The sequence below is a fragment of the Dasypus novemcinctus genome, chromosome 5, assembly GCF_030445035.2.
Source record: "Dasypus novemcinctus isolate mDasNov1 chromosome 5, mDasNov1.1.hap2, whole genome shotgun sequence".
NCBI lineage: Eukaryota > Metazoa > Chordata > Mammalia > Cingulata > Dasypodidae > Dasypus > Dasypus novemcinctus.
Genome location: NC_080677.1, coordinates 167012349 through 167039167, shown reverse-complemented (window position 1 = coordinate 167039167; position 26819 = coordinate 167012349). Strand labels below are relative to the sequence as shown.

Below are 26819 nucleotides of genomic sequence, written 5' to 3'. Positions count from 1 at the left end.
CTCCTATGCCATGTCTGGAATCAAGACAGAAGGCAGATTGGACGTGACCAGGGGCTGGTGGGGGCGTGACAGGGACTTGTTGAGGGGGGCAGTTTCAGTTTGGGATGACGGGAAAGTTCTGGGTCCAGTAGCGATGGCCATACAATATTGACAGTGTGCTTAACGCCACTGGACTGTGCACTGATAAATGCCTAAAATGGTACATTTTAAGTTATGTATATTTTACTGCAATTTAAATGTGAAAAAAATTAATGCAACATAATTGTGAACAATTCATTAATGTTTATTACTCTTAATTACACATTCACAGTGAAAATCATACTACTTGTCATTAATCCTTAACAATTCACAGTACATTATGGGATAACACTTTCCATCTTTTTAATGAATACTTTTTATGTCAGCTCAGAGTATCAGAAGTGAGAAGGATGCACCATCAATCTGAAGGTGCTCACACCTTGATTGCACGCATACTCTGGTGGAAAATACAAGCATTCATGTTACTCAGTCCGGGCGGGCTGTGTCCCGCGCCCCACGCGCTGGCCGCCCTGCTGTGGCGCCCACGGCGGGCGGGCGCTGCATCTTCAGCTGTCCCAAGTCAGCCGGAACGCAGACGGCCGCGTCGCGTACTCGGCGTGAAACTGGATGAAGACCTGATGCGAGGAGGCCACGAACGGAGCTATGTCAGTGTCCTGAAAGCAGAGGGAGAAGGGAGCCGGTCACTTTCACGAATGTGAACATTCTTCTAGAAAAGACAGCCTGTGAAGGAGGACAGGATGGAGCAGAGTCATGCACACCGTGGAAGAAATCTTGCTAAGAATTAACGTAGACACTTTACAAGTGACTATTTCAGGGTGGGGTGCTAGAAGGAAGTGGGGGCGACTGCTAACCGGCTTGGGGTGATGTGGTGGTGAAGGCTACAGAACTCTGAATACACAAGAAACCAATGGATTGTGCACTCTGAATAGAAAACTGCGTGATGTGTGAATTACAACTCAACAAAGCTGTTATTTTTTAAAACTTGACCTTTCTATTCAAGTTCTTACTGAAATCTTAATTTTCTCTCAGGGTACTTGAATTTGCAACTAAATGACATATGAGTAAAGTATACTGCTCTTCGGTCTAAATATTTATCATTTCCTTTTGAGGTTTATTTCTATATCTTCCCCCAATGTGCATGAACATGTACTGTGAGTGTGCATGCATGTGCATTTTTGTGTGAGTGTGCGTGTGTGAGCGTGCATCATGCATGAGTGTGGCACGTATGTGCATGTGAGACATATGTGGGTGTGTGCACGCACGTGTGCATGTCTGTCTGTGAGTGTGCACGTGTGGAGGGTGGGGTGGGCGGCCTGTCCTCATCTCCCAGTCGTCCACATGGCAAATGCCTCCCATGACACGGCCGTGGCCTGGCCTTGCTTCGGCGCTAAGGACGACACAGGCAGGCCCAAAGTGGGCGCTGACCCTCCACAGCGGCCGAGCGCCCGGCCTGGCCAGCAGCAGGCAGGGGGCTGCGGTGCCCCAGCTGAGGGCCCATGCGTGTCACAAGCGCAGACAGACAGACAGACTCTGATACGGGGCCCTGGGGGGAAGGCGCGGGGCACGCAAGGCCGGGCTGAGTGTGCCCACAGCGCTCCCAGCTTCCCACTTCCTGCTCCGAGGGCACGGTTAGGGCGAGGGTCCGCCGGCCGTGGACAGGCTCCGGTTCTCCTCTTGGTTTGCCCTGTGACTCTTCCACGTCTGCGTATTCAGATGCCGTAGCTGCAGTGAGCAGCTCATTCATTTTATCACGAGAGAAAACGCCCTGAGGGGCTCGGCTGGGAGGGGAGGGCTCCTCCCCACCCACCCTGCTCGAGGACCAGAACTGGCCTTGAGACGCTAAGGGTGTCGGGGCAGCTTGGTGAAAAGGAAAGCGAGTGCACTTGAAACCGCACCTGCATCTGACAGGAAAAGGCACAACTGGGGGAACTAAGCCAGGCCCAAGAGAAGCTGTGCTTAGAACGCAGGCCCCTGAGCAGGTCCCAGCAGCGGAGCAGCTCAGGGACGCACAGGGCTGTCGCTGAGCGCCAGAGGGCAGCACGTCTGGGCCTCGCAGATAGAAAGTCACGCAATGGTGAAAATCACCTCTTTCCCTCCCTTAGAAGCATTTCTACTGAGGGCTGATGAGGCACCGTGCGGTGCCCAGGGTCACACCCAGAGTCCCAGCGAGGCTGACGGGGCTGGGGACGGCATTTCTTCCACGTCGAGCGCTGTGTGTGGAGAAGTGGCCCCGGAGGGTGTCGGGTACCATCGCAGGAGCAGGTGGTGGGAGAAATTAAACTCCCACCAGGTAAGCTCAGTCACGCAAACCGGGCCGAGCCCTGACAGGACTGAACGTGACACGCATGTTGTCACTGGTGTGGTAAGATGCTGACGCTGCATCGAGGACTGAAAAAGACAGCCCCAACCGCATAAAACTGCGATCGGCAGATGTGTGCAGAGAAAGACGCCTGGAAGAAAGCGTGGGAGGGCTGTCAGGGTTTCTCTTTCCTTTGCTTTATCTATTTCATGACTTTTCTGAACATTACGTTTATCGGTTTTAAAAATAATAAAGTTTTAAAATGCTATGGGATTGGGATCCAGGATGGCATCGGAGTAGCTCAGGTAGAGCGAAGCTCTCTTGCAAAACAGAAGTCTCCCAGGGGAGCTGCAGGCCAGGAGAGTGCTGACGCATCATCCTGGGGGCACTGGGGGTGGAGGGACGAGAGGCCAGAGGGAAAGGATGAGTTGATGCCCCATGGCTGGAACGCCACCCACCCCCCACCTCTGAGGAGAACAGCCTCGGTGCAGCCTGCGGCTGAGCGGCCAGAGGAGAGGGGAAAGGACAGACCCTCCCTGGGAAGAGGAGGGTGCGGTGGACGGCTGAGGGAAGCTCCTCTGGCGAATGTAACCGCCATGACTCGCTGGTTCCCAGCTGGTGGAGACCGAGGGACTCATCTCCACGGAAGGGTTTGCCAAGGAGCACCATCTGCCGGGCAGCTGGGACGTCGAGGCAGACAGGCTGGCCTCCCGATGCTTTCCAAGGCAGCACAGATCTGGTCTGTGCCCCACTGGTGGCTCCCTGCCTCTGTTTTGGTAACTTGAAAGGGGCAAGCTTAAAATTATAGAAAAAAAAAATGAACTAAAAATCAAAGAAGAGCTGTGAAATAAAACCAAGAGAAAAGGCAAGAGAGAAAATTGATCAAGAGTAAAAGCCTCAACATAATCAGATGCCTAGATATCAACGAAAGCTAAGTCATACTAAGAAACAGGAAAATATGGCCCGACCAAAGGAACAAATGACACTAGATGACACTCAGGATTTGAGACAACTAATAAATGGTGTTCACACAAACCTCCTCAATCAATTTAAATGGATGGAGAAATATATGACTAAAGAGATAAATGACATTAAGATGACACTGTGTGAGCATAAAGAACAGTTTGAAAGCTTGCAAAAAAAGTAACAGAGCTTATGGGAATGAAAGACACAATGGATGAGATTAAAAATACAGTAGAGGGAAACGGACTTGGCCCAGTGGTTAGGGCGTCCATCTACCACATGGGAGGTCTGCGGTTCAAACCCCGGGCCTCCTTGACCCGTGTGGAGCTGGCCCATGCACAGTGCTGATGCGCGCAAGGAGTGCCATGCCACGCAGGGGTGTCCCCCACGTAGGGGAGCCCCACGTGCAAGGAGTGCGCCCGTAAGGAGAGCTGCCCAGCACGAAAAAAAGTGCAGCCTGCCCAGGAATGGCGCCGCCCACACTTCCCGTGCCGCTGACGAAAAGAGAAGTGGACAAAGAAACAAGACACAGCAAATAGACACAGAGAACAGACAACCGGGGGTGGGGGGAGGAATTAAAAATAAATAAATAAATCTTAAAAAAAAAATACAGTAGAGGCATGTAAAAGCAGATTGGAAATGGCAGAAGAATGAATAAGTGAAATTGAGGACAGAACATTTGAATTTGAAAAGACAGGAGAACATAAAGAATTGAAAAAAATTGAACAAGATCTCAGGAAATTGAATGACAATATGAAATGCACATACATGTTATAGGTGTCCCAGAAGGAGAAGAGACTGGATAAGGGACAGAAAGAATATCTGAGGAAGTACTGACTGAAAAATTTCCAACCTTTATGGAAGACATGAATATCCATATTTAAGGACACCATGGCCCAAAAGAATAAATCCTAATAGACCTACTCTGAGACATATAGTATTCAGAATGTCAAAGGCCAAAGATAGATTCTGAGAGCAGCAATAGAAGCAATGTATCACTTAGAAGTGAAAAGGGAAACTCAGTAAGGATAGGTGACAATTTCTCACTGGAAACCACAGAGGTGAGAAAGCAGTGGTATGATATATTGAAGGTAGTGGAAAAGGAAAACTGCCAGCCAAGAATGCTTTATCTGGCAAAAGTATCCTTCAGAAATGAAGATGAGTTTAAAGTCTTCACAAACAAAAACTGAGAGCGTTTGATACCAAAAGACCATGTTTACAAGAGATATGAAAGGGTGTGTTACATCCTGAAAGGGAAAGACAAGAGCGGGAGGCCTGGAAAAACATGTAGAAATAGAGAATAAAAGTAAGAGAAACTGAAAGGTTTAAAAAGACAGACAATAGTACGATATGCCAACTGAAAACAAGGGATAAAATGGACTAGGTAAGTAACACCTCACAGTAGTAACACTGAATGTGAATGGATTGAACTCCCCAATTAAAAGATACAGCCTGATAGAATGGATAAAAAACATGAGCTATCTATTAGTTGTCTACAAAAGACTCACCATAAATTCAAGGACACAATCAGGCTGAAAGTGAAAGTTTGGAAAAAGATATTCCATGCTAAAAACAAAAAATAGCAGGTATAGTGATACTAATATCAGGTAAAATAGATTTTAAATGCAAAACTGTCATAAGAGATGAGGAAGGTTACTATACATTAATAAAAGGGCTAGATCACCAAGAAGAAATAACAATAATAAATATTTATGCACCTAACTTAGGTGCCCCCAAATACATGAGACATACATGGGCAAAAGTGAAGGGAGAAAAAGATATTTCTACAATAACAGTTGGAGACTTCAACACTCCACTTTCAACCTTAGATAGAACATTTGGACAAAAGATAAATAAGGGAACTAAGAGTATGAATAATGTTATAACTGAACTACACCTAACAGACATTTATAGGCATTACACCTCAAAATAGAAGGGTATACATTCTTCTCAAGAGCTCATGGATCTTCCTCTAGGATAGACCATATTCTGGGACATGTGAGATCTCAATAAATTTAAAGACAAAATTATACAAAGCATTTCTCTTATCATAATGGAATAAAGTTGGAATTAATAACAGGTAGAAAAGGGAAAATTCACAAATATATGGAGATTAAATAATACACTTTAATAATCAATGAGTCAAAGAAGAAATTGCAAAAGAAATCAGTAAATTCCTCAAGAAGAATGAAAATTAGAGCATGACATATCAAAACTTATGCGATACAACAAAGACATTGCTGAGAGGGAAATCTGTAGCCCTCATTGATTAAATTGATAAAGAAGAAAAGAACCAAAATCAAAGACCTAATTGCACACCTGGAAGAACTAGAAAAAGAACAGCAAATCAATCCCAAAGCAAGCAGAAGAAAAGAAGTAATAAAGATTAGAGCACAAATAAATGAAATAGAGAATAAAAAACCACAGAATCAACAGAACTAAAAGTTGGTTCTTTGAGAAGTTCAACAGAATTGATAACCCTTTGTATTAGTCAGCCAAAGGGGTGCTGATGCAAAATATCAGAAATCTGTTGCCTTTTATACAGGGTATTTTTGGGGGGATAGAAGCTTACAGTTACCAGGCCATAAAGCATACGTTACTTCCCTCACCAAAGTCTGTTGCCACATGTTGGAGCAAGATGGCTGCCGACATCTGTCAGGGCTCAGGCTTCCTGGGCTCCTCCCTCCCTGGGGCTCATTTCTCTCCAGGGTCAGCTGCTCTGCTCTCTCCCTGTGTTTACTTCCTGGCGTCTAGCTCAAAACTCCAACTAATTCCTGTGCCTTGTCTTTTTATCTGTTAGACGCCCCCACCAAGGGGGTGGGGACTCAATGTCCTACTGATGTGGTCCAATCAAAGCCTTCATCATTATACAATCAAATAAAAGTAAAACCTCTGAATCCAATACAATCTAATATGCCTAGACCTTTTCACAAACATAATCCAATATCTGTTTTTGGAATTAAAAAACAATATCAAACTGCTACATCCTCAGCTAGATTAAGAAAAAAGAGAGAAAATGCAAATAAAATCAGAAATGAGAAAGGCAACTATGAACAACTGTATGCCAAAAAACTAGACAATGTTGATGAAATGGACAAATTCCTTCAAACACATGAACAAACCACATTGACTCTAGAAGAAATAGAGACCTCAACACACCAATTACAAGCAAAGAAACAGAGGCAGTCATCCAGAACCAGATGGCTTCACAGGTGAGCTGTACCAACCATTTAAAGATCTAATGCCAGTAATGCTCAAACTCTTCCAGAAAACTGAATGGGAAGGACCACTACCAAACTCATTTTATGAAGCGAATGTTACCCTAATAGCAAAGTCAAATATAGTACAAGAAAAGAAAATTACAGACAATTTCTCTAAGGAATATGCATGCAAATACCTTGAACAAAACACTTGCTAACTGCATCCCAAAAAACATTAAAAATTATACATCATGATCAAGTGGGCTTTATGCCTGCTATTCAAGAGTGGCTCAGCATAAGAGAATCAAGCAGTGTAATACATCACATTAATAAATTGAAGAAGAAAAATCACATCATTTCAACTGATGCAGGAAAGCCATTTGACAAAATACAACATCCTTTCTTGATAAAAAAACATTCTGAAAGATAGGAATAGAAGGAACTTTCTCAATAGATAAAGCTCATACATGAAAAACCCACAGCTAACACTGCACTCAATGGTGAAAGACTGAAAGCTTTCCTGCTAAGATCAGGAATAAGACAAAGATGACCACTATCTCCACTGTTATTCAATATTGTGCTAGAAAGAAGTTCTAGCTGGAGCAATTAGGTAAGAAAAAGAAATAAAAGGTACCCAAATAGGAAACAAGAAGTAAAACTTTCACTATACACTGATGTGATCATATACTTAGAAAAATCTCAAAAAATCCACACCAAAGCTACTAGAACTAATAGACAATTTCAGCAAAGTGGCGGGATATAAGATTAATACACAAAAATCAATAGCATTTCTATACACAAGTAATGAGTAATCTGAAGAGGAAGTCAGAAAAAAATCCATTTATAATAGAGACTAAAAGAATCAAATATTAGAACTAAACTTAATCAAGGACATAAAGGACATGGTATTCAGAAAACTATAAAACATTGCTAAAAGAAACCAAAGATGATCTAAATAAATGGAAGTTTATTCTGTGTTCATGGCTTAGAAGACTAAATATCATTAAAATGTCAAATCTACACAAAATGACTTACAGATTTAACACAAACCCAATAAAAATTTCAACAGCCTTCTTCATAGAATTGGAAAATCCAATTATCAAAGTTATCTGGAAGGGTAAGAGTCCTCTAATAGCCAAAAATAACTTTAAAAAGAACAGATTGGAAGACTCTCACTTCCTGACTTCAAAGCATATTACTTAGTTATAGTGGTAAAAGCAGCATGGTACTGGCATAAAGACAGACATATTGACCAATGAAATCAACTTGAGAGTTCAGAAACAGACCCTCACGTCTAGGGTCAAGTGAAATCCTGCCAAACCCACTCAGCTGGGTCAGAACAGCCCCTTCAGCAAATGGTGCTGGAGAACTAGATATCCACACCTAAAGGAAAGAAAGAGGACTCCTACCCCACATCTTACACACAAAGTAACTCAAAATGGATCAAGGACTAAATATAAAATCTAGGAGCATAAAACTCCCAGAGGAAAATGCAGGGAAACACCTTCAAGGTCTTGTGGTAAGGGCGGCTTCTTGGACCTTGCACCCGAAGCACAGACCGTGAAAGAAGAACAGAGAGAAATGCGACTGCCTCAAAAGCACTTTAGTATTTCAAACGATGTTGTTAAGAGGGTGAAAAGACACCAACTCAGTAGGAGAAAATACCTAGGAGCTACTTACCTGACAAGGGTTTGCTTTCCATGTTATGTAAAAAGATCACACAACTTAACAAAATGGGCAAAAGACTTGAATAGCCATTTTATCAGAGGAAATACAAATGGCCAAAAAGCACATGAAAAGATGCTCAAAAAACACTAGCTATTAGGAAAATGCAAATCAAAACTATGCAATATCATCTCGCACCATATAGAATGGCCATTATTAACAAAAGCAGAAAACTACAAATGCTGGAGAGGATGTAGAGAAATAGGAACACTCCTTCACTGTCAGTGGGAGTATAAAATGGCGCAGCCTCTGTGGAAGACAATTTGATGGTTCTTCAGAAAGCTAAGTACAGAACTGCCATATGATCCTGCAATCCTGCTACTAGGAATATATCCAGAAGAACTCAAAGGACAAAAACAGGTATTTGCACGCTGATGTTCATAGCAGCATTATTCACAATTGCTAAAAGATGGAAACCACCTAAGTGTCTGTCAGCTGATGAATGGATGAACAAAATGTGGCATACACGTGCATGGAATGCTATTCAGCTGTGGAAGCAATCGCTGGGGTGAGCACAGGGCAGCATGGAGGAGCCCTGAGGACATGATGTTGAAAGGAATAAGCCAGGCACAAAAGGACACACACTGCATGGTCTCCCTGATACAAAGTCAATACGATGAGCAAACTTAGGGCGGTGAAGTGTAGGTTGGTGAGAGATGAAATGTGGGTTTGAACGAGGAGCTGAAGCTGGATGTATGTCGAATGTTTATCAAGGCCAGTTTTCAGCATGTGGTAACGGGTGGACTTGAGGGTAGCTCATTATAATGAGCGTAACGAACACTGTTGACTTACGGATGTGATTGCGGCTGACCTGAGCAGTCTAGGGAGGCGAATGCCAGCTGGAGGAGCGCAGGAGGAGGACAGTATAGGGAATGTGTCACGGTGCTTTTGGTGGTAGAGGAGGCTTGTGGTTAATAATATAATCACAGAAGTGTTCTTCTATTACAGGGTGTTAAGAATATGGTGATACGTTGGAAAATATAACTGATGTAATTTACACACTATAGCTAAAAACAATATTGTACTATCTCTGTAGCAAAAGCAAAGAAGGTACTAAACTAATGCTAAAGATCAAAAAAAGAACACGGGGTTTGGTTTTGTGAGCTTTGAACATGATTAAGCATTTTCCTCTTCTCCGTTAAGTAGGTCATTCAGCTGACCTGGTTCACCGCGTACCTTTCTGAACACCGGGTCTCCGGCAGACGCAGTGTCTGCGCAGCTGGATTGGGAAGCAGAAGCACCAGGAGTAGACAGCTCCTGGCTCCAAGGCGCTTCAGGGTTTACCTTCCCATAACGAGGGCAGCAAGGGGATTGAGCCAAGGGAAGAATTTTAACTAGGGACATTCTCTAAAATAAACCCCCATTTGCTTTCAAAGGCCTGCCTGGAATCTGATAGGCAGATTTCCCTCAGTCTTGCTGACTCACGCACTGGCACCGACCCTGCGCGTGCTGGAAGACCCCATGGGCTTCCAAGCGAAAGCAGCAGGCCCTGCCGCCGGGCGGCCCAGCAGGCAGCGGTGGGCGGGAGGCCTCCTGAGACCTGCGCGGCTGGGGCCTGGCCTGCCCCTGCAGGGCCGGCCTGCGGCCTGCGCGGAGCCGCTCTGGTGGCTGCGGGGTCGCCAGGGGCTCGCGGCCGAGGGGCTACTCACGGCCCCGCAGTAGGGTCCCACGGCGGGTGCGTGCACGTCGGGGCCGTCGTACAGCCTCAGGTAGTTGTGGGCACAGTCTTCGGGGCCGTCGATGCTGACGAAGGCGAAGCTGATGGTGACGCGTCTGCCGGTGGGAGCCCGCAGGGCCCATTCACAGTGGGTGCTGTTTGGGTAGGTGCCCGGGTAGCCTGGGCTGGTGAAGGAGCCGCTGCCACCCTGGAGAGTCCCCCCGCAGCCTGCAAGGAAAGTGGTGGAGTGACACCCACACATCCGGCCTCGGCGCAGGAGGGCAGCGCAGTGGGGAGGGCAGTGCAGAGCCCCCCTGCCCCTCCCTGCACCCCTCCCCTGCAGCTCATGCTTCGTGACAGGCTCCCGGGGCCCTTCTTGAAACCAGTGGGTTGAGAGCAAGTGGGGACACTGCCCGTCGAGAAGCTGCAGGCAGAGGGTTTGGAGGTGCAGGCAGAGGTGCTGGAGAGTCAAGTTAAAAGTGAACTTCCAGGGGGAAGCGGATTTGGCTCAATGGATAGAGTGTCCATGGGAAGTCCAGGGTTCAAACCCTAGGCCTCCCTGACCCGTGTGGAGCTGGCCCATGCGCAGTGCTGATGCACGCAAGGAATGCCATGCCACGCAGGGGTGTCCCCCACGTAGGGGAGCCCCACATGCAAGGAGTGCACCCCGTAAGGAGAGCCGTCCAGTGCGAAAGAAAGTGCAGCCTGCCCAGGAATGGCACCGCACACAAGGAGAGCTGATGCGGCAAGATGACACAACAAAAAGAGACACAGATTCCGGGTGCCGCTGACAAGAATACAAGTGGACACAGAAGAACACACAGCGAATGGACACAGAGAGCAGACAACGGGGGGTGCAGGGAAGGGGAGAGAAAGAAATTAAAAATAAATCTTTGGGGGAAAAAAGTGAACTTCCAGGGCTAAGCAAATAAAGGGCGTTTTTGTAGGTTTGGGTGGAAACTACTTTTATAAAAGTGGATTTACCAGCCTTGGACCTGACAGTTCCAAGACTGACAGCTGTCGAGGAAGGCTCTGGAAGCAGGGGCGCTTGAGGCACTTTGCAGGCTTCATGGCCCGCAGACCCCAGACACGCCTGTCTCAGGGCTGACCCGCCCCCGTGCACCTTAGCCTGCTGTAGGGGGGCGTTCGGGTGAAATCGCCCCAGTTCAGGGCCTTTGATGAGACTGTGTGACTTTGATGAGGGAGGGTCTTAATCCCCTTTCCAGAGTCCTGTAAACAGGGTAGTGCAAAGGTGCAGGTGCAGAAAAAGCGCAGCGACAGGGGAAGTGGAAGCTGAGGCGGCAGGAGCTGGGGTTTAGCAGGACAGGGAGCTGGGGCAGCCGCCGGAGCCGGAAGCTGAAGCCGCGTGGCCTGGGGCGGAGGGGAGACGAGGACGCACCTGGTGGCTCATGGCCGGGCCGGGACTATGCCTGGACATGGAGGCTTGCAGCCCGATAAATCCCACCCGTCCGGGCCACCCCGTCCCGGACACCGCGTGGCAGCCCTTAGCAAACTCCTGGAGTCCTTCCACAAGGCAGCCCGGGGACGGGGGCCCAGAGGCCGGGCGAGGCCGGGAGCTCGCTCCTCGGGGACTTTGTCCCCCGTGGCGACGCTCTTTAGCACCTGGTCTGTGACACCTCGACAGAACCCTGTCCTTGGGAAGCTGGAGTCGTTCCTGCCTCAGGAGCGCAGCTGCTGAGGGTTTACCTATTTGGGGAGGTTGGGGGAAGGCACTCCTCGTCCCGTGAGCCAGATGTTCTGCTGCGACGTAGACGCCCCTCGGCTATTCGCTCAGCGCGGGCAGTACCCGCTGCCCAAGAGAAAAGTGACCCCTGCGGATGTCGGCTGCCCCGCCCACCGGGGCCTGGGGCTGAGCTGGCACCCGCGCCACGAGGCCCGTCTGTGTGGGCCGCAGCACGAAGGCCGTTGTGTCGACACGCACAGTGCCCTGTGCTTTCAGGGGAGGAAGGCTCGACGCAGGGTGACACCCGTTGGCAACAGAGGCAGAGGCTTCGGCCCATTAGAGAGAGCCGACCCAGGACTCTGTGCTTTTAATTCCCAGGGGGCTGCCACGACGATAACCCAGAAGTCCAAAGCCGGGCAAAACCAGAATCTTAAAAAGAATTTTCTAGACTCCACACCTCACATACGCTTCATACGTATAGAGAGAAAGTGACTAGAAAGAGAATGTAAGAGTCCCTGTACGTTCACTGTAGAAATCCTTACTTTCAGCAACCGTGGACAACCATCGAGCCACTCATGCCCGGGGCCAGGGCCTGCCCGCGTGCGGCCTGCGCCTTCCTCACCCACAGGGCCCTGTGCTCACCGGTGGGGGAGGAGGTCCAGATGAGCTCGTATCCGCGGCCGGAAACCTGCCCGTTGCTCTTGAAACGCAGGAACAGGCTGCTGCTCTGCGAGAAGACGGGGTCCGGCAGCAGAGGGCCGCAGAACCTGCCGCGCAGCGGGGCGCCCGCGTCACCGCCGTCCCGCACCTGGAAGGCAGAGGAGCCACGGGCCTGGGGCGGGAAGCACATCCTGCTCGCGGGACGGGACCAGGTAACGACACCTGCGCCACGAGGCCCGTCTGCGTGGGCCGCGGCACAGAGGCCGTTGTGTCGACACGCACAGTGCCCTGCGCTTTCAGGGGAGGAAGGCTCGACGCAGGGCGACACCCGTTGGCAACAGAGTCAGAGGCATCGCCTGCTAGAGAGAGCCGACCAGGGCGCGGGTGGCCGCCCGTGACCGCTGCACTTCCCTGCAGGCAGGGGTTTGGTGGCTCCGTCCACGCTGGCCACGGCCCGTGGTCTCTCGCTGAAACCCGGGTGGCTGTGGAGGGACCGTCGCTACGTGTGTAGGAGCACGTGCCGCAGCGCGAGCTCGCTCCCGCGGGGCGCCCTCTCCCAGCAGGAAGCGTGTCAGCGGCGCGTGGGAAACCTGGCGTGGGTCCAGCTCCTCTGCGCCCCCAGCCGCCCAGGCGCCTACCCGGGACTCCCAGCCCAAAGGCAGGCAGGAGGCGGCGCACAGTGCGGCCAGCTCAGCGTGAACATGTTTGGAGTCTGTACTCAAAATCCCGGCAGTGCCCCCGTTCCTTCAGGCTCCATGGTTTGAAATGAACCAAGTACTGCCTGCACTGCCCCCGAGCTCCTCCAGGGACAGGGGACAGGGGTGGGGGTCAGGGGCCGGGGGTAGGGCACAGGAGGCAGGGGCCAGGGCCAGGGGTGGAGGACAGGGTCAGGGGGCAGGGGTAAGGGGTGGAGGACAGGGGACAGGGTTAGGGGGCAGGGGACAGGAACAGGGGGCAGGGGGGCAAAGGGGCAGGGGACAGGGATAGGGGCCAGTGGGCAGGGGCCAGGGGTGGAAGACAGGGGCGGGGGCGAGGGCAGGGGCAGGGCAGCCTTGCTGGGCTCTGCTGGCTGGAGCAGGGGCCACTGGAGGGCCAAGCCCAGGCCTTGGGGCGCAGCAGGCCTTCCTGGGCCTGGGCTCCCCCGCCGAGTGCTGCAGCCTGGCCGCAGGCGCAGAGGCCGCCGTGCTCAGAGGGGGCCAGCCTGCGCCACCTGCCCTCACCGCACCTCCCACCCTCCCTGGGCGGTGTTCTCCAGCTCATCCGGAAGGAGGTGCCAACTCAGTAATGCCGTGGCCTTGCCAGGGGTCGAGGGACAGGGGCTGCAAGCATCCCTGGGGTACAAGGGGACCCCAGAGGGGAGGCAAGGTTCTGGTGGTCCATGTGGATCCTGAGCACGGCTCAGAGCACAGTCTCCACGTGGCACTCGAGTGGTGGTCCCAGGAGGACCCCAGCGAACAGGAGGGAGAGCAGCCCTGGGCTCCCCAGGACCCCCGACAGCACCCACTGCTCCCTCCTAAAGCCTTCGCCGCGCTTTCCCCTCTGCGCACTGGCAGCTTCAGGCCACGTCCGTGTCACTAGATGGGACGGGCTGGCGTGGACTGTGCAGCTCCGTGGCCCCGTGTTTGCCCCGCCTGCTCCTCTCGGGCGCCTGCCCTGGACCTCTGGCCCCCGCGCTCCGCTCCACTCACTCCCTACCGCAGAGGCCGCGGCCGGGGACGTGCTGCACAGGGCCGGGCTGGGCCTCCAGGGACAGCTCCCCGGGGCCAGAGAGAGGAAACAGACGTCCCGGGACCTTCCGGGGATGCTCTTACAGGGAAGGCCTGGATTCGAATCCAGCTCACGGAGGAGCTGGGCCTCCTCTACATACACAGCCTGAAGCTGCGCCTCGGGCATGTTCCAAGGATGGGTATGCTTCCAGCGCAGTTTGCAGAGGACACATTTCTGTGGCAGCCTCTGGGTGCCGAGCCCTGGGGCTGCCACGCCCACCCACGGCCCCACGGTGCCTTCTTCCCACAAGAAAGGCTTCTGGGTGGGTTACCAGCCGCCCACCTGCCGCTGCCTCCTGGGGGCCTTCCCTGCGCAGGGAGCCGTCCCGCCTGTCGCTCGACCCCATGGCCTCCTGGGGCGCCCCTGGCCCCTGGACCTGCAAGGAGCTCAGCGAGCCTCTGGGGGCATGCGCAGGGCGCAGGACGGCCACGGTGAGGGGGGGCCAACAGGCCACTGGTCTGTGGGTGACTCACCCGCGGGTGGGCGCATGTGAGTTACCTCCAGGAAATCGTGAGCGCACTCGCTGGAGGCCTCGACCCCGAACGTGTGGAAGAAGAGGGCGATGGAGTGGTTCCGAGGCGCCAGCAGGACAGCCGTGCAGTCCAGGTCGCTGCCATAGCCATCCGGCCACCCCGGGCTCCGCAGGCTGCCGAACGCCCCGCGGTACTCTCGGCTGCAGCCTTGGGGAGAACGCCAGTTACCGCGTGCCCGCCAACAGCCAGGGCTCCCCGAGCACCGCGCAGCTCTAGGGCAGCGTCAAAACGCTCTTCATCCACCAGCCGCTCCGGCCTCTTCAGGCCTGAAGCTCAGAGCCGCCGCCAGCTCCACCAGGAGAGTCCAGCCTCTGTGGCCGCGGCCCTGCCCCGGACGGCCACTCCCAGGACTGCCCTTCCGAGCCCTTAGGGGGCTGTGCTCCGAGAGAACTGGCAAATCACTGTTCTTTTCCATTTTTGGTTAAACTTCCAAGAGGATGGGCAGCTTTAATTTTAATCAAACTGGAAAAGGACATGAACTAAAGGGAGCTCTGGAAATAAACGTCTCAGTGGCAGTTATCACCCAGCCCAGGGCTGGGAAAACAGCCCGCATGCTTTCCAGCCGCCCGCAGGCGCCTGCACCGCACCCACCCCGCCTCCAGGAAGTCTTCCTGGGCGCCGCCTCCTTCCCCGCGGGTACCCCGCGCCCGCCGGGGTGGAAGGCCTCACCTGCGACCTGGTAGGTGAAGCCCAGCCTGGAGATGCTGCTGAAAGCCTCGGCTCTGAAGGTGACCACGGCCGTCCTCGAGGAGGAGTAGAAGGCTGGCACCGCCGACGCGTTGCTGCCACAGAACCGAGCCCCTGGCTCTCCGTCCCCCTGAAACGAGGCAGCCGCCGAGCTCAGGGGCCTCCCCAGGACTCCAGGGGGCCCGGGAAACTGCCGTGTGGGGGGCGCTCGGCGGGCCGGGGCTGGCCTGTCCCTGGGGGCGAAGGTCCCTGAAGCCCAGGACAGACGCCCCTGCCCTGTGGCCCCGCGGGACGTGAGGCCTCCCCTCCCCTCGCCCCTCACCCCCGCCGCCTCCGTCCGTCTCCCGCCGCGGCCTCTGAACGCCACCTGCAGGCGCCCCATGTGCGCCCCAGCCTTCCCACTCTGGCTGCGGCTGAAGCCAGGGCCTGCCAGGGGCTCGCTGAGCAGGAGGGTGGAGGGCAGCCGGGTCCTCCCGTCCTCCCCACAGCCTGGCCGGTCCTCCCTGGGGTCCCGGGCCCCACTTTGGAGGCTCCCGGCACCTGAGCTCTGCCACGTGTGCGGCCAGCTCCTGCCTGAGCCCAGGAGCCGGAGAGGGTCCCAGACAACCATTCCACACCCGAAGGCCCTGCTCCACCTCAGGGACCCCCTCAGGGGCACCTGCCACCCCCAGGCGACCTTCCCGCCCCAAGGCCACTGCCTGTGGTCCTCTGGGACCTTCTGGCTCAGCGTCCCCGTCCGAGCTCAGCACCCTTGCCGTGAAGGTGGCAGGGTGTCCCGTCACCCCCAAACTGCAGGGCGCTGTCCATTCTCCAGGTCCCTGCCACTTTCCTTGTGTCCTCCCATGACCCTCAGCACTCCAACGCCCGCCCCACGACACCCAGGTCTCCAGGTCTTGCGCCAGCCTCGTGCTTTTCTATCCCACTGCCCCCTGGACGCCCCCAACCGCGGGCAGCACAGCGTCCACGTCTCTGCACACAAAGCACTTCCTCGCTTCTGGCTGGCATCAGCGCCCGGCCGCGCCCACCCTGGGGGCCCCGGTGGGCTCCCCCTGCCGCGCCGGCCCCGGCAGGTGGCCCCAGGCAGGGCGCACAGATGGCCGCGCACAGCCCGGGACGTGCACCCAGAACGCGCCAGGGTCGGCAGGGGCCGGCCGGGCCCACCTGTCAGCAGGCACCAGACGAGGCTCACGCCGCGAGGTGGGGGAGCAGCGGCCCCGAAACGCTGGGCGGGAGCTGGGAGTGACCTCTCCTGCCCCCCAGGCGTTGGTGGTGCTGCTGGGAAGGCGGGTGTGACCGGCCGTGCCCTCACCTGCGGCGAGTCCTGCAGCTCCAGGTGGTTCTCGGCGCAGTCCGCGGGCAGCAGCAGCGCCCACACAGTTACCTGCACCTGCTGGTGGGGAGGGGCCTCGATGACCCACGTGCAGCTGGGGTGCGGGGCTCCCGGGCCGGACGAAGTGGGTGACGACAGGTTCTGAGGGGCCCAGGTTGCGTTGTACGTGCCCCCACAAAGCACTGCGGAGAGAGAAGAGGCGGCGTGACCCGGCGGGCTTCAGGGCCAGCCTCCCCTACCCCTGTCCCTTCTGTGCAGGGAAGACGTTCTACGAGGCTCGTCCCCACCAGGCCCTGCGCCAGGTGGACCGTGAGGGGCACCCAGGAGTGAGCGGGGGCTGTGGACTGGCTCTAAGCTCGTCCCCACCAGGCCCTGCGCCAGGTGGACCGTGGGGGGCACCCAGGAGTGAGCGGGGCTGTGGGCCGGCTCTAAGCTCGTCCCCACCAGGCCCTGCACCGGGTGGACCGTGGGGGGCACCCAGGAGTGAGCGGGGGCTGTGGGCCGGCTCTAAGCAGAGCGCTCATTCTAGTACAGACACACACGTCCAATACGTGCAACCCACAGAAGGGGCTCCGGTACTCACTGTCCACGGTGGTGTACGAGGCATTGAATCCTTCCTTTTCTAAAGTCGAGTCGCTGACAAACTGAACTGTGAGGAAGTTCCCAGAGGAGGTGAAGGGGGCAGGGATGCTGGAGCCGCAGAAGGTGCCAGCCAGGCGGGCCTGCTCATTCTCCCCATCGTACACCTGGAAGGAAAACCGCGCGCTGCGTCTCCAGGACCCACAGCCAGGTTCTCGGTTTGCACCAAATCGTGACGTCAGAAGAGGTCGTGATTAGGTGTTTTGAGCCCTGTCTTAATTTAAGAGCAGAATTACTACTGAATCGATTTTAAGATTTTCAGTACAAACCTGGTACAGGGCCTACAATTTATTCCCATTGGGAAAGTCATATTGAGTTTGAAAAATGTGCCATAGAGCCAGGAGATGGGAAGCAGCGTGCCCAGAGGCTGAGGTGCCCCCTCCTGCTCGGCCCCCCGCCTGGACCCCGTGAATCCCGGCGGAGCCCCCTGAGCTTGCTCTTGTCCTTCCACGGCCCCAAGCCGCCCCGCACGCCCCCGTGCTCCCCCCCCCACCCCTCTGCTCCCAGCGCTGCTGCTCTGGCCTTTGCGTTTGCTGCCCCCTCTGCCCGGGTGTCACCTGCCTGACCACTTGTCTTGTCCCCTCCGGTTCCTCACCCGAAAATCGCCGAGTCTGCCGGGCCCTCCCAGTGCCCTCCTGGCCGCCCGCCGTCTCGGCCGCCCACCCTCCTGTGCCACGTCGCTTCCAGGCGCTGCACCTTCCACATGCTGTGGCTCTCACCAGCCCATCTGACCGCCTCCCTCTGACAGGCTGGGCCCACGAAGCACAGGTGGCATGAGCGCCCAGCACGACAGGGTGCCTGGGCAACCTCCAGCACACACACGTGTCCTCTCTCCCTCAACCCCAAACCTGTCCTCCCCAGTCCTCTCTGAAGTAGCTCAAGCCCGAGACCTCAGCCCCTGATCCCGTCTTCCCCTCCATCCTGACTCCCAGACGTCCCAGCTGCCTCCTTGTCCTGCCATGGGCTCGCAAGGTCAGGCAGAGTGTGCCCTGCTCGGCCTCAAGTGCCCCTGGGCTCCCCTCTCCATGCACCCTGCATGCACCCCCACCTGGTCCCCTGGCTGCACATGCTGTCGTTCTGTCCCCACGCCACCCTCGGCTCCCAAGCAATCCCTGCACATCATGGGTCCCAGCCTGAATGTCAACTCCAAGGTCAAGCTGCTTCATTCTTATTACACTGTGAAACGTCTCACCCACTGCTGACCTACTTCCGATGCCCTCCCTACCAGAGGATGTGGCCTGGTTTATGCACTGCAGGGACCCCACTGTTAACTCAGCAAACACTGGGGCAGAGCGGGTGCTTGGATTTCTCTCAGGTACATCAGTAGAGACAAAGCTGTTCTGGACAAGCCATCATCATTGTATTTCTAACAAGCACCTCTGTTAGAAAAACTTCAAATATTCAATTTACAACAGAGCCACGGTGTGTAAGCCACCTTACACACCACGCGCTGACGTTTTAAAACGCTGGGGTCAGGGCTGTAGAAGGGACTGAGACGGGCGGTACGAGATGCTCCAGGGCACCACCCCCGGAATCTTCAAACAACCAGCAAACCCGGCAGAGCCGTCTTCCTCAGAACTCTAGGAAACAGTTAAAGGGCTGCCGTAACTGGGCCAGTGCTGAACCAAGAAAGCGCGGCTTTGAAGTGGAGAAGCTCCTGGCACCCACGCTGACCCCCCTTGTTGGTGCGGTGTGGAGCTGGCCTGCGCTCCAGCTGTGGGTCCCTGGCCCTGTTCTGCAGGGAGCAGTGGCCCCCGTGCCTGGATGTTGGAGCCAGTCCAGTGCGTGGCAACCTGAGGACTGACCCAGGACACTCATCTCTGGATGACGCTCCCTGCAGGGAGAAGCAGCTTGTCCTCAGCTAAAGCAGTGTAAGAAGCGATTGTGTCAACGTGGCTTGGGGAGAGAGAGGAATGCTCTAAGTCACACAACAGGACACCCAAGGGCATGGAAGTCTGCTTCACGGGGAGTAAATGGGGGACATTGGAATTCCTGTGAAACCAGCAACCACAAGCCCAGGACAGACACAGGCTCAGAGAAGATGGAGAGGCCCTGCATGTTGCCACTGCCTTAGGCTTATCTTCTTGGTAGGAGAGCTGAATTCTGAAGGAGAGCACCAGCCAGCGCAGAGCCCATGCCCAAAGACTGTGAAAGGTGTTTTTTGTGTGTTGGTTTGTTTTTATTAGCTCCTGGCTCCCAAGGAAATAGCTGTCATATCACTAGCTGGATAAAAACTTAAGGAACAGACAGCTCAGGGACTAAATACCAGAGATAACACCTTAAAGTATTAAATTGTACAGCATGCAACAAAAGATCACAAGGCAAACAAAGAAATAGAAAATGATGGCCCATCCAAAGGGACAAGATAAAAATCCATAAACCATCAATAAAGAAGACCAGACTATGGGATACTGGACAAAGACTTAAAAAATTGGTCCTCAATATATTCAAGGAGATAAAGGAAAACCCATAGGAAAAATTAAAGGATATCAGGAAAACAGTGAATGGACAATATAAAAATCTCAATAATGAGAGAATTTTTTTTAAAAAAGGAACCAAACAGAAATACTGGAGTTTAAGACCAAAATAACAGAAATGAAAACATCCCTGGTGGGTTTCAACAGCAGATTGGAGTTGGCAGAAGAAAGAATCAGTGAACTCAAAAGCAAGACAATTAAAGTGATTCAGGCTGAGGACCAGAAAGAAAAAAAATTCTCCTAAAGAGAACCATATGAGTAATTATAAACACCAGAATTATTGTATTGCATTTTTTGCATAATTATTGTATAGTATTTTTTGCAGAATTATTGTATTGTATTTTTGGGTATGTAACTCCACTTTTTACTTCTTACAGGTTCTAAAATACAAGTATATAAAAGTAATGATAAATATATGGTTTTGGATATATAGTATATAAAATATAATTTATAATAAATACAATGAAAAGGTTGGGGTTTGGAGGGGTATAGGAACAGTGTATGTGTATGCTATTGAAGTTAGGTTCATAGCAAATAAAACATGATTTAGGATGTTAAGTTTAAGCCCCATAGTAGCAAAAAAGAAAATATGCAAAAAATATATATAGAAAGAAATGAGAAGGGACTCAAAATAATACAACACAAAAAAATAAATATGAAAGTATGCACTGACTGAAGATTAAAAGACAAAAATGTATACGACTTACATAGCAAAATGGCAGAAGAAAGTCCTGCATCATCCTAGTTACTTTAAACGTTATGGATTAAACTCTCCGATCAAAAGACAGAGATTGGCAGAATGGATTTTTTAAAAAGCATGACCCTATTATATGTTTTATATAAGAGACTCACCTTAACTTAAGGACAAAGTAGGTTAAAAGTTGTAGCAGTTTGATATTGTTTATGAATTCCAAAAATAGATATTGGACTATGTTTATAGACTGGTCTGTTCCTCTGGGTATATTAGATTGTATTGGATTCAGAGTTTTCACTTTTGCTTGACTAAATTATGATTAAGGCTTTGATTGGGCCAGGTCAGTAGGATGTTGAGTCCAAGGGGGTGGGGACTCACAGAGAAAGCATCATGCAGGGGAGACAGTTGTAGAGTTTTAATGCTGGAGCCCTGGGAAGTAAGTACACAGAGAAGTGGATAAGTGAGGAAAGAGAGAAGGCTCCACTAGGCACAGCAGAGGCCCTGGGAAGAGAGATGAGCCATTTGCCTGAGAGTTTATAACTGACCTTGTGGAGAGAGCAGAGCAGCTGAGCCCAGAGAGAATCAAGCCCCAGGAGAGAAACAAGACTCATCCCAGCCTACAGCGGATATAAGAAGCTGGGACCACAGAGCGTTAAGAGGAAGAGGAAGGCTGGACCCTTGCAGATGTTGGCAGCCATCTTGCTCCAATACATGGCAACAGACTTTGCTGTGGGAAGTAACTTATGTTTTATGGCCTTGTAACTATAAGTTTCTACCCCATACAAATACCCTTTTATAAAAGCCAACAGATTTCTGGTATTTTGCATTAGTGCCCCTTTGGCTGATTAATACAAAAGGGAAAGGAGAGAGAAAAAAAAAACAACATAGAAATAGGAAGCAAAAGAGAGCTATGGTAGCCATATTGATATCAGATAAAATAGACATTAAGTAAAAAACTGTTACAAAGGACAAAAAAAAAAAAGATTTTCTGGTCAATTCAATAAGAAGACATAACAATTCTAAATATATATGCACTTAATAGCAAAGCCCCCAAATATATGAAGCAAATATTGACAGATTTGAAATGAGAAATAGACAATTCTAAATTAATAGTAGGAGACTTCAATTCACCACTTTCAATAATGGACAGAACATCTAGACAGAAGATTAATAAGGATATAGAAGGCTTGAATAATACAATAATTCTCCTAGATTTAGCAGATGTATATAGACATTGTCTCCAATAGCAGCAGAACATACATTCTTCTCTCACGCACATGAATCATTCTCCAGGATAAACCATGTATTAGGTCACAAAACAAATCAAAATAAATAAAAAATAATGAAATCAGACACTATCTTTTCTAAACACAATGCAATGACACTAGAAATCAAGAGCAGAGGGAGAAATGGAAAATTCACAAATATGTAGAAATGAAACAATGTACTCTTAAATAATGGTTTAAAGAGGAAATCAGGGAGATTACAAAAATATTCTCAGGTGAATAAAAATGAAAACAACAGACCAAACTTATGGAATACAGCAAAGCTGTATTTTGTAGTTCCAAGTGCCTACATTAAAAAGAAGAAAGATCTCTAATTAGAGACTTAACCTCACAACTGAAGGACATAGAATAAAAAGAGTAAAGTAAACCCAAAGTGAGCAGGATGAAGGTCATAAAAAAAATTAGAGTGGAGATAAAGGAAATAAAGAAGAGAAAAACAATAGAGAAAATCAACAAACTCAAAGCTTGGCTCTTTGAAATGATCAATAAAATTGACAAACCTTTAGTTAAACAGACAAAGAAAAAAAGAAAAAGGATATAAATAACTAAAATCAGAAATGAAGGGGGGGACATTATTATCAACCCCACAAAATAAAAGAATGCTATGAAAACTATATGCCAACCAGTTAGACAACTTAGATGAAATGGACATAGTCCTAAAAACACACAAACCACCTATACTGACACATAAAAAAATAGATCATCACAACAGACCAATAAAAATAAAAAAGTTAAATCATAATAAAAAACCTCCCATCAAAGGAAAGCTCAGGTCCAGATGACTTCACTGGTGAATTTTACCAAATATTCCAAGAAGAATTATATCTAATCCTGCTTAAAATCTTCCAAAAAAATTGAAGAGTAGGGAACACTCCCTAACCCATTCTATGAGGCCAACATCACCCTAACAGCAAAGCCAGATAAAATTACCACAAGAAAAGAAAATTACAGGCTATTGTGTCTTATGATTATAGATACAAAAATCCTCAACAAAATACTTGCAAATTAAATCCAACAGCACATAAAAAGAAGTATACACTATGATCAAGTGGTATCCATCCCAGGTATGCAAGGGTGGTTCAACATAAGAAAATCAATTAACATATTATACCACAGTAATAGGAGGAAGGGAAAAAACCCACATGATCATCTAAATTAATGCATTTGATAAAATTCAGCACCATCCTTGATAAAAATACTTTGAAAACTAAGAAGAGAAGGAAACTTCCTTAACATGATAAAGGGCATGTATGAGAAACCCACAGCAAATATCATACTCAATGGTGAAAAACTGAAAGTATTCTCTCTAAAATCAGGAACAAGACAAGTATATCCACCATCACCACTGTTATTCAACATTATATTGAATGTTCTAGCTAGAGCAATTAGGCAAGAAAAATAAATAAAAGGCATCCAAATCTGAAAGGAAGAAGTAAAACTTTCCCTATTTGCAAGATGACATGATGTTATATATAGAAAATCTTAGAAAATCAACAACAAATTCTTAGAGCTAATAAGTGAATTTAGCAAAGCCATGGGGTACAAGAACAATATGTGAAAATGAGTGTGTTTCTATACATTAGCAATGAACAGCATGAACAGGAAATCAAGCAAAAAAAATTACAATAGAAACTAAAAGGATCAAATGTTTAGGAATAAATCTAACCAAGATGTAAAGGACTTGTACACAGAAACAACAAAACATTGCTGAGAGTCATCAAAAAAGGACATTCCGTGTTCATGGATTGGAAGACTAAATATTGTTAAGATGTCATTTCTACCCAAAGCAATTTACAGATTCAACACAATCCCATAAAAAAAGTCCATTTTTTTTGGCAAAAATGGAAAAGTCAATCATTAAATTTATATTAATAAATTAATACCCTTATAAGTCAATCATTAAATTTATATTAATAAATTAATACCCTTATATTATATAAGGGTAAGGGGCTTGAAATAGCCATAACCATCTTGAAAAATAAGAAGTTGGAGGACTTACATTTCCTGATTTTAAAACTTATAAAGCTATAGTAATCAAAAGAGCATGGTACTGGCACAAGGACAGACATATGGACCAATGGAATAAAATTGAGAGTTCAGAAATAACCCTCTCATCTATGGTCAATTGATTTTTTGCAAGAGTGCCAAGTCCACTTAATGGCAAAAGAATATTCTCTTCAAAAAATGGTTCTTGGGAAACTGGATAGCCACATGAAAGAGAAAGAAAGTAAGCCCCTACTTTTCACCATACACAAAAATCAACTCAAAGACCTAAATATAAGAACCTAAAGTATAAAATTACTGGGAGATAAAATAGGGACGCATCTTCAGGACCTTATGCTAGCCAATGTTTGCTTAGACTTTACACTAAAAGCATAAACAACAAAAGATAAATAAAAATAGATGAATGGGCCCTCATCAAAATTAAAAACTTTATGCATCAAAGAAAATAGAAAAATCTATAGAACAGGAGAAAATACTTATATCCCTCCAATAAGGGATTAATATATAAACCCTTCTAATAAATAGTAGAATATATTAATCCTACAACTCAAACACAAAAAGACAACCCAATTTAAAAAAGGAAAAAAAAAACTTTCTCAAAAGAAGATATATAAATGGCCAAAAATCACATGAAAAGATACTCGATATTATTAATCATTAGGGAAATCTAAATAAAAATCACCATGAGTTACTATTTCACATCCACTAAAATGGCTACTATTTTAAAAATGAAAAATAACACATTCTGGAGAGGATGTGAAGAAATAGGAACACTCACTCATTTTTGGTGGGAAAGTAAAGTGGTACTGCTGCTGTGGAAGACAGTTATCTCAGTTTAAGTATTGAATTACCATATTACCTAACCATTCCACTTCTAGGTATATATCAAAAGAATTGAAAGAAGGGACTCAAACAGTACTTGCACATGGATGCTCATTGCAGCATTAGTCACAATTGCCAAAAGATGAAAGCAACACAAATGTGAATCAACTGATGAATGGATGAACAAAATATGATACATACATATGACGGAATATTGTTCAGCTGTACAATTGAGTGAAAGCCTGGTGTATGCTACAGCACGGATGAACCTTGACAACATCACGTTGAATGAAATAAGCCAGACACAGAAGGACAAATAACGTATGATCTCACTGATGTGAACTAAGCATAATAAGCAAATTCACAGAGACAGAAACTAGAACACAGGTTAGCAGGGGATGGGGCGAGGATGGGGAATGGGGAGTTAAGGCTGAAGTTGCACAGAGTTTCTGTTTGGGTTGATGGGAACGTTTTGGCGATGGATGTGGTGATGGTAGCTCAACACTGTGAATGTAATCAACAGCACTAAATTCATATTTGAATGTGGCTAAAAGAGAAAATTTTGGGTTGTATGTATGTTACTAGAATAAAAAGTTTAAAAATACCATAGGACTGTGCAACACAAACAGTCCATGGGAACTATGGATTGTACTTGATAGTACAATAATAATATTTTTTCGTTATAACAAAGGCACCACACTAAAGCAAAGTATTAATAATAGGGGTGTCTATGAGAACTCTATTTTCTGCATGATTTTTTGCAAATCTGCACCTTCTCTAATTAAAAACATTTTTTAAAAAGAACTGGGAACATACAAAATGGAAATGGCTGAAAAACGGCCATTTCAAAATAAAATTAACCAGTAAATTCACCACTAGATGGTACTGTCTGCCCTATGCAGGCCCTCACAAGTTCTGCGCGAGGCAAGCCTGGGAAGGCTTTCCTTCCCGTGAGCGCGCTGACGCCCACCGGCCTCGCCAAGGTCCATCACGTTTCCAGTGGACTCCCTCGCCCTGGCTTGGCAGGCCCCTGCTGGGCCCCACGTGTGCAGGGAGGCCGAAGGCACTCGCCACACTTTCAGATACGTGCACACGCGTGTACCTGCTGGTGCGTGTGTGCACATGAGCAGGACATGCTCGGGCACGTTCATGTGCAAATGTCTTTGTCTTTAACATGTGTGCACATCTGTGCATGTGCTGCAGGGCATCTGCGTGTATGGGAACGTTTGTGCTTGTGTCGTGTGTGCACGTGCTGGTCCGCTGCGCTCAGGCGCGTGTCCGCGTGTGCACGTGTCCGAGTGCGTGCATGCATGTGTGCGCGCAGGTGTGCACGGGTATGTGCGTGCACATGTGTATGCATACACATGTATGTGCACGCGCTCGTGTGTATGTGTGTGCGCATGTGTGCGCGCGCGCGCGTGTGTGTGCTTGTGTGTATGTGTGTGCCACCTGCCGATCCCTGGGCCCCACCACCACCTTGACCAGCGCGTCCTCGCGCGGTAGGACATCCCAAAGCTGACGCCAGGCGCCCACAGAATCCCTGGGGTGTCCATGTTGAGGGTCATTTGAGCTCCGCTGATTGTCATCACCTCCCTGGAAGGCAGTCATTTGGAAACAAGCAGACCGCGGGCCGCAGGCCCCCGAAGCAAGCAGGGCGCCGCGCCCCAGAACGACCTGCGTGGACACATGGGCTCACCTTCACGTAGTCGTAGCGGCATCTCTGCTGCCTCGTCGCTGCCTCCAGGGAGAACGTGTGGAAGGTGAGCCTCAGGAGGTTGTTGGCAGGTGCCGAGATGACCCAGATGCAGTTCAGGTTCCTCTCGTATCTTCCGTTGAAATCCGAGCCAGGAGAGATGAAGGACTGCTGCGGCGCAGTCAGGGCACCCCCGCACCCCTGCTGTGGGCCTGCAGGGAAGCAGAGCCAGTGAGGCTGGAGTGGCTTCGGGCTCTGGGCACTGGGCACGGGCTGAAGGGACAGTACGTTTGCCGCTCAGCAAACATCTACAGCCGCTTCCCAGACTGTTTTATCACATTCCCCCCTAATATTAAACAAACGACATTTTGTATTTACAATTAGTGTTGGAGTGGGCAAAGTTGAACTGGGTAGGCCACGAGCCGTGACAAGACAGAGGTAAATAGCCATGGCACATATAGAGCCAAGAAAGAGGCCAGAGAGGGGCGAGGGGTTTCCAGGGAGGGGGTTACTTCAGGTGACAGGGATCTGAAGGCTCCACGGGGGAGGTGGCATTGGATCCGGGCCTTGAGGGGCCAATTGGGCATGGCCCTGCATAAAGGGGGTGAGTGGGGGCAGCTCAGGCTGCAAGGTCAGTGGCCAAGAATTGGCATTGGATGC

General features: G+C 49.9%; 1 protein-coding gene across 1 annotated transcript in view; it reads right to left on the bottom strand.

Moving 5' to 3' along the window:
• Window positions 1-262: 262 nt before the first annotated feature.
• The window catches only part of CUBN (cubilin), a 242374-nt gene continuing 215817 nt past the window's right edge, over window positions 263-26819 (bottom strand). Inside the window, exons 60-67 of the mRNA XM_058297911.1 lie at window positions 26163-26371; window positions 17128-17290; window positions 16524-16726; window positions 15197-15344; window positions 14493-14674; window positions 12210-12375; window positions 9876-10111; window positions 263-692 (exon numbers count right to left, since the gene is read on the bottom strand). Of these exons, the coding sequence (XP_058153894.1) occupies window positions 585-692; window positions 9876-10111; window positions 12210-12375; window positions 14493-14674; window positions 15197-15344; window positions 16524-16726; window positions 17128-17290; window positions 26163-26371 (1415 nt within the window). The 3' untranslated portion in view covers window positions 263-584. The remainder of the gene's footprint in view (window positions 693-9875; window positions 10112-12209; window positions 12376-14492; window positions 14675-15196; window positions 15345-16523; window positions 16727-17127; window positions 17291-26162; window positions 26372-26819) is intronic.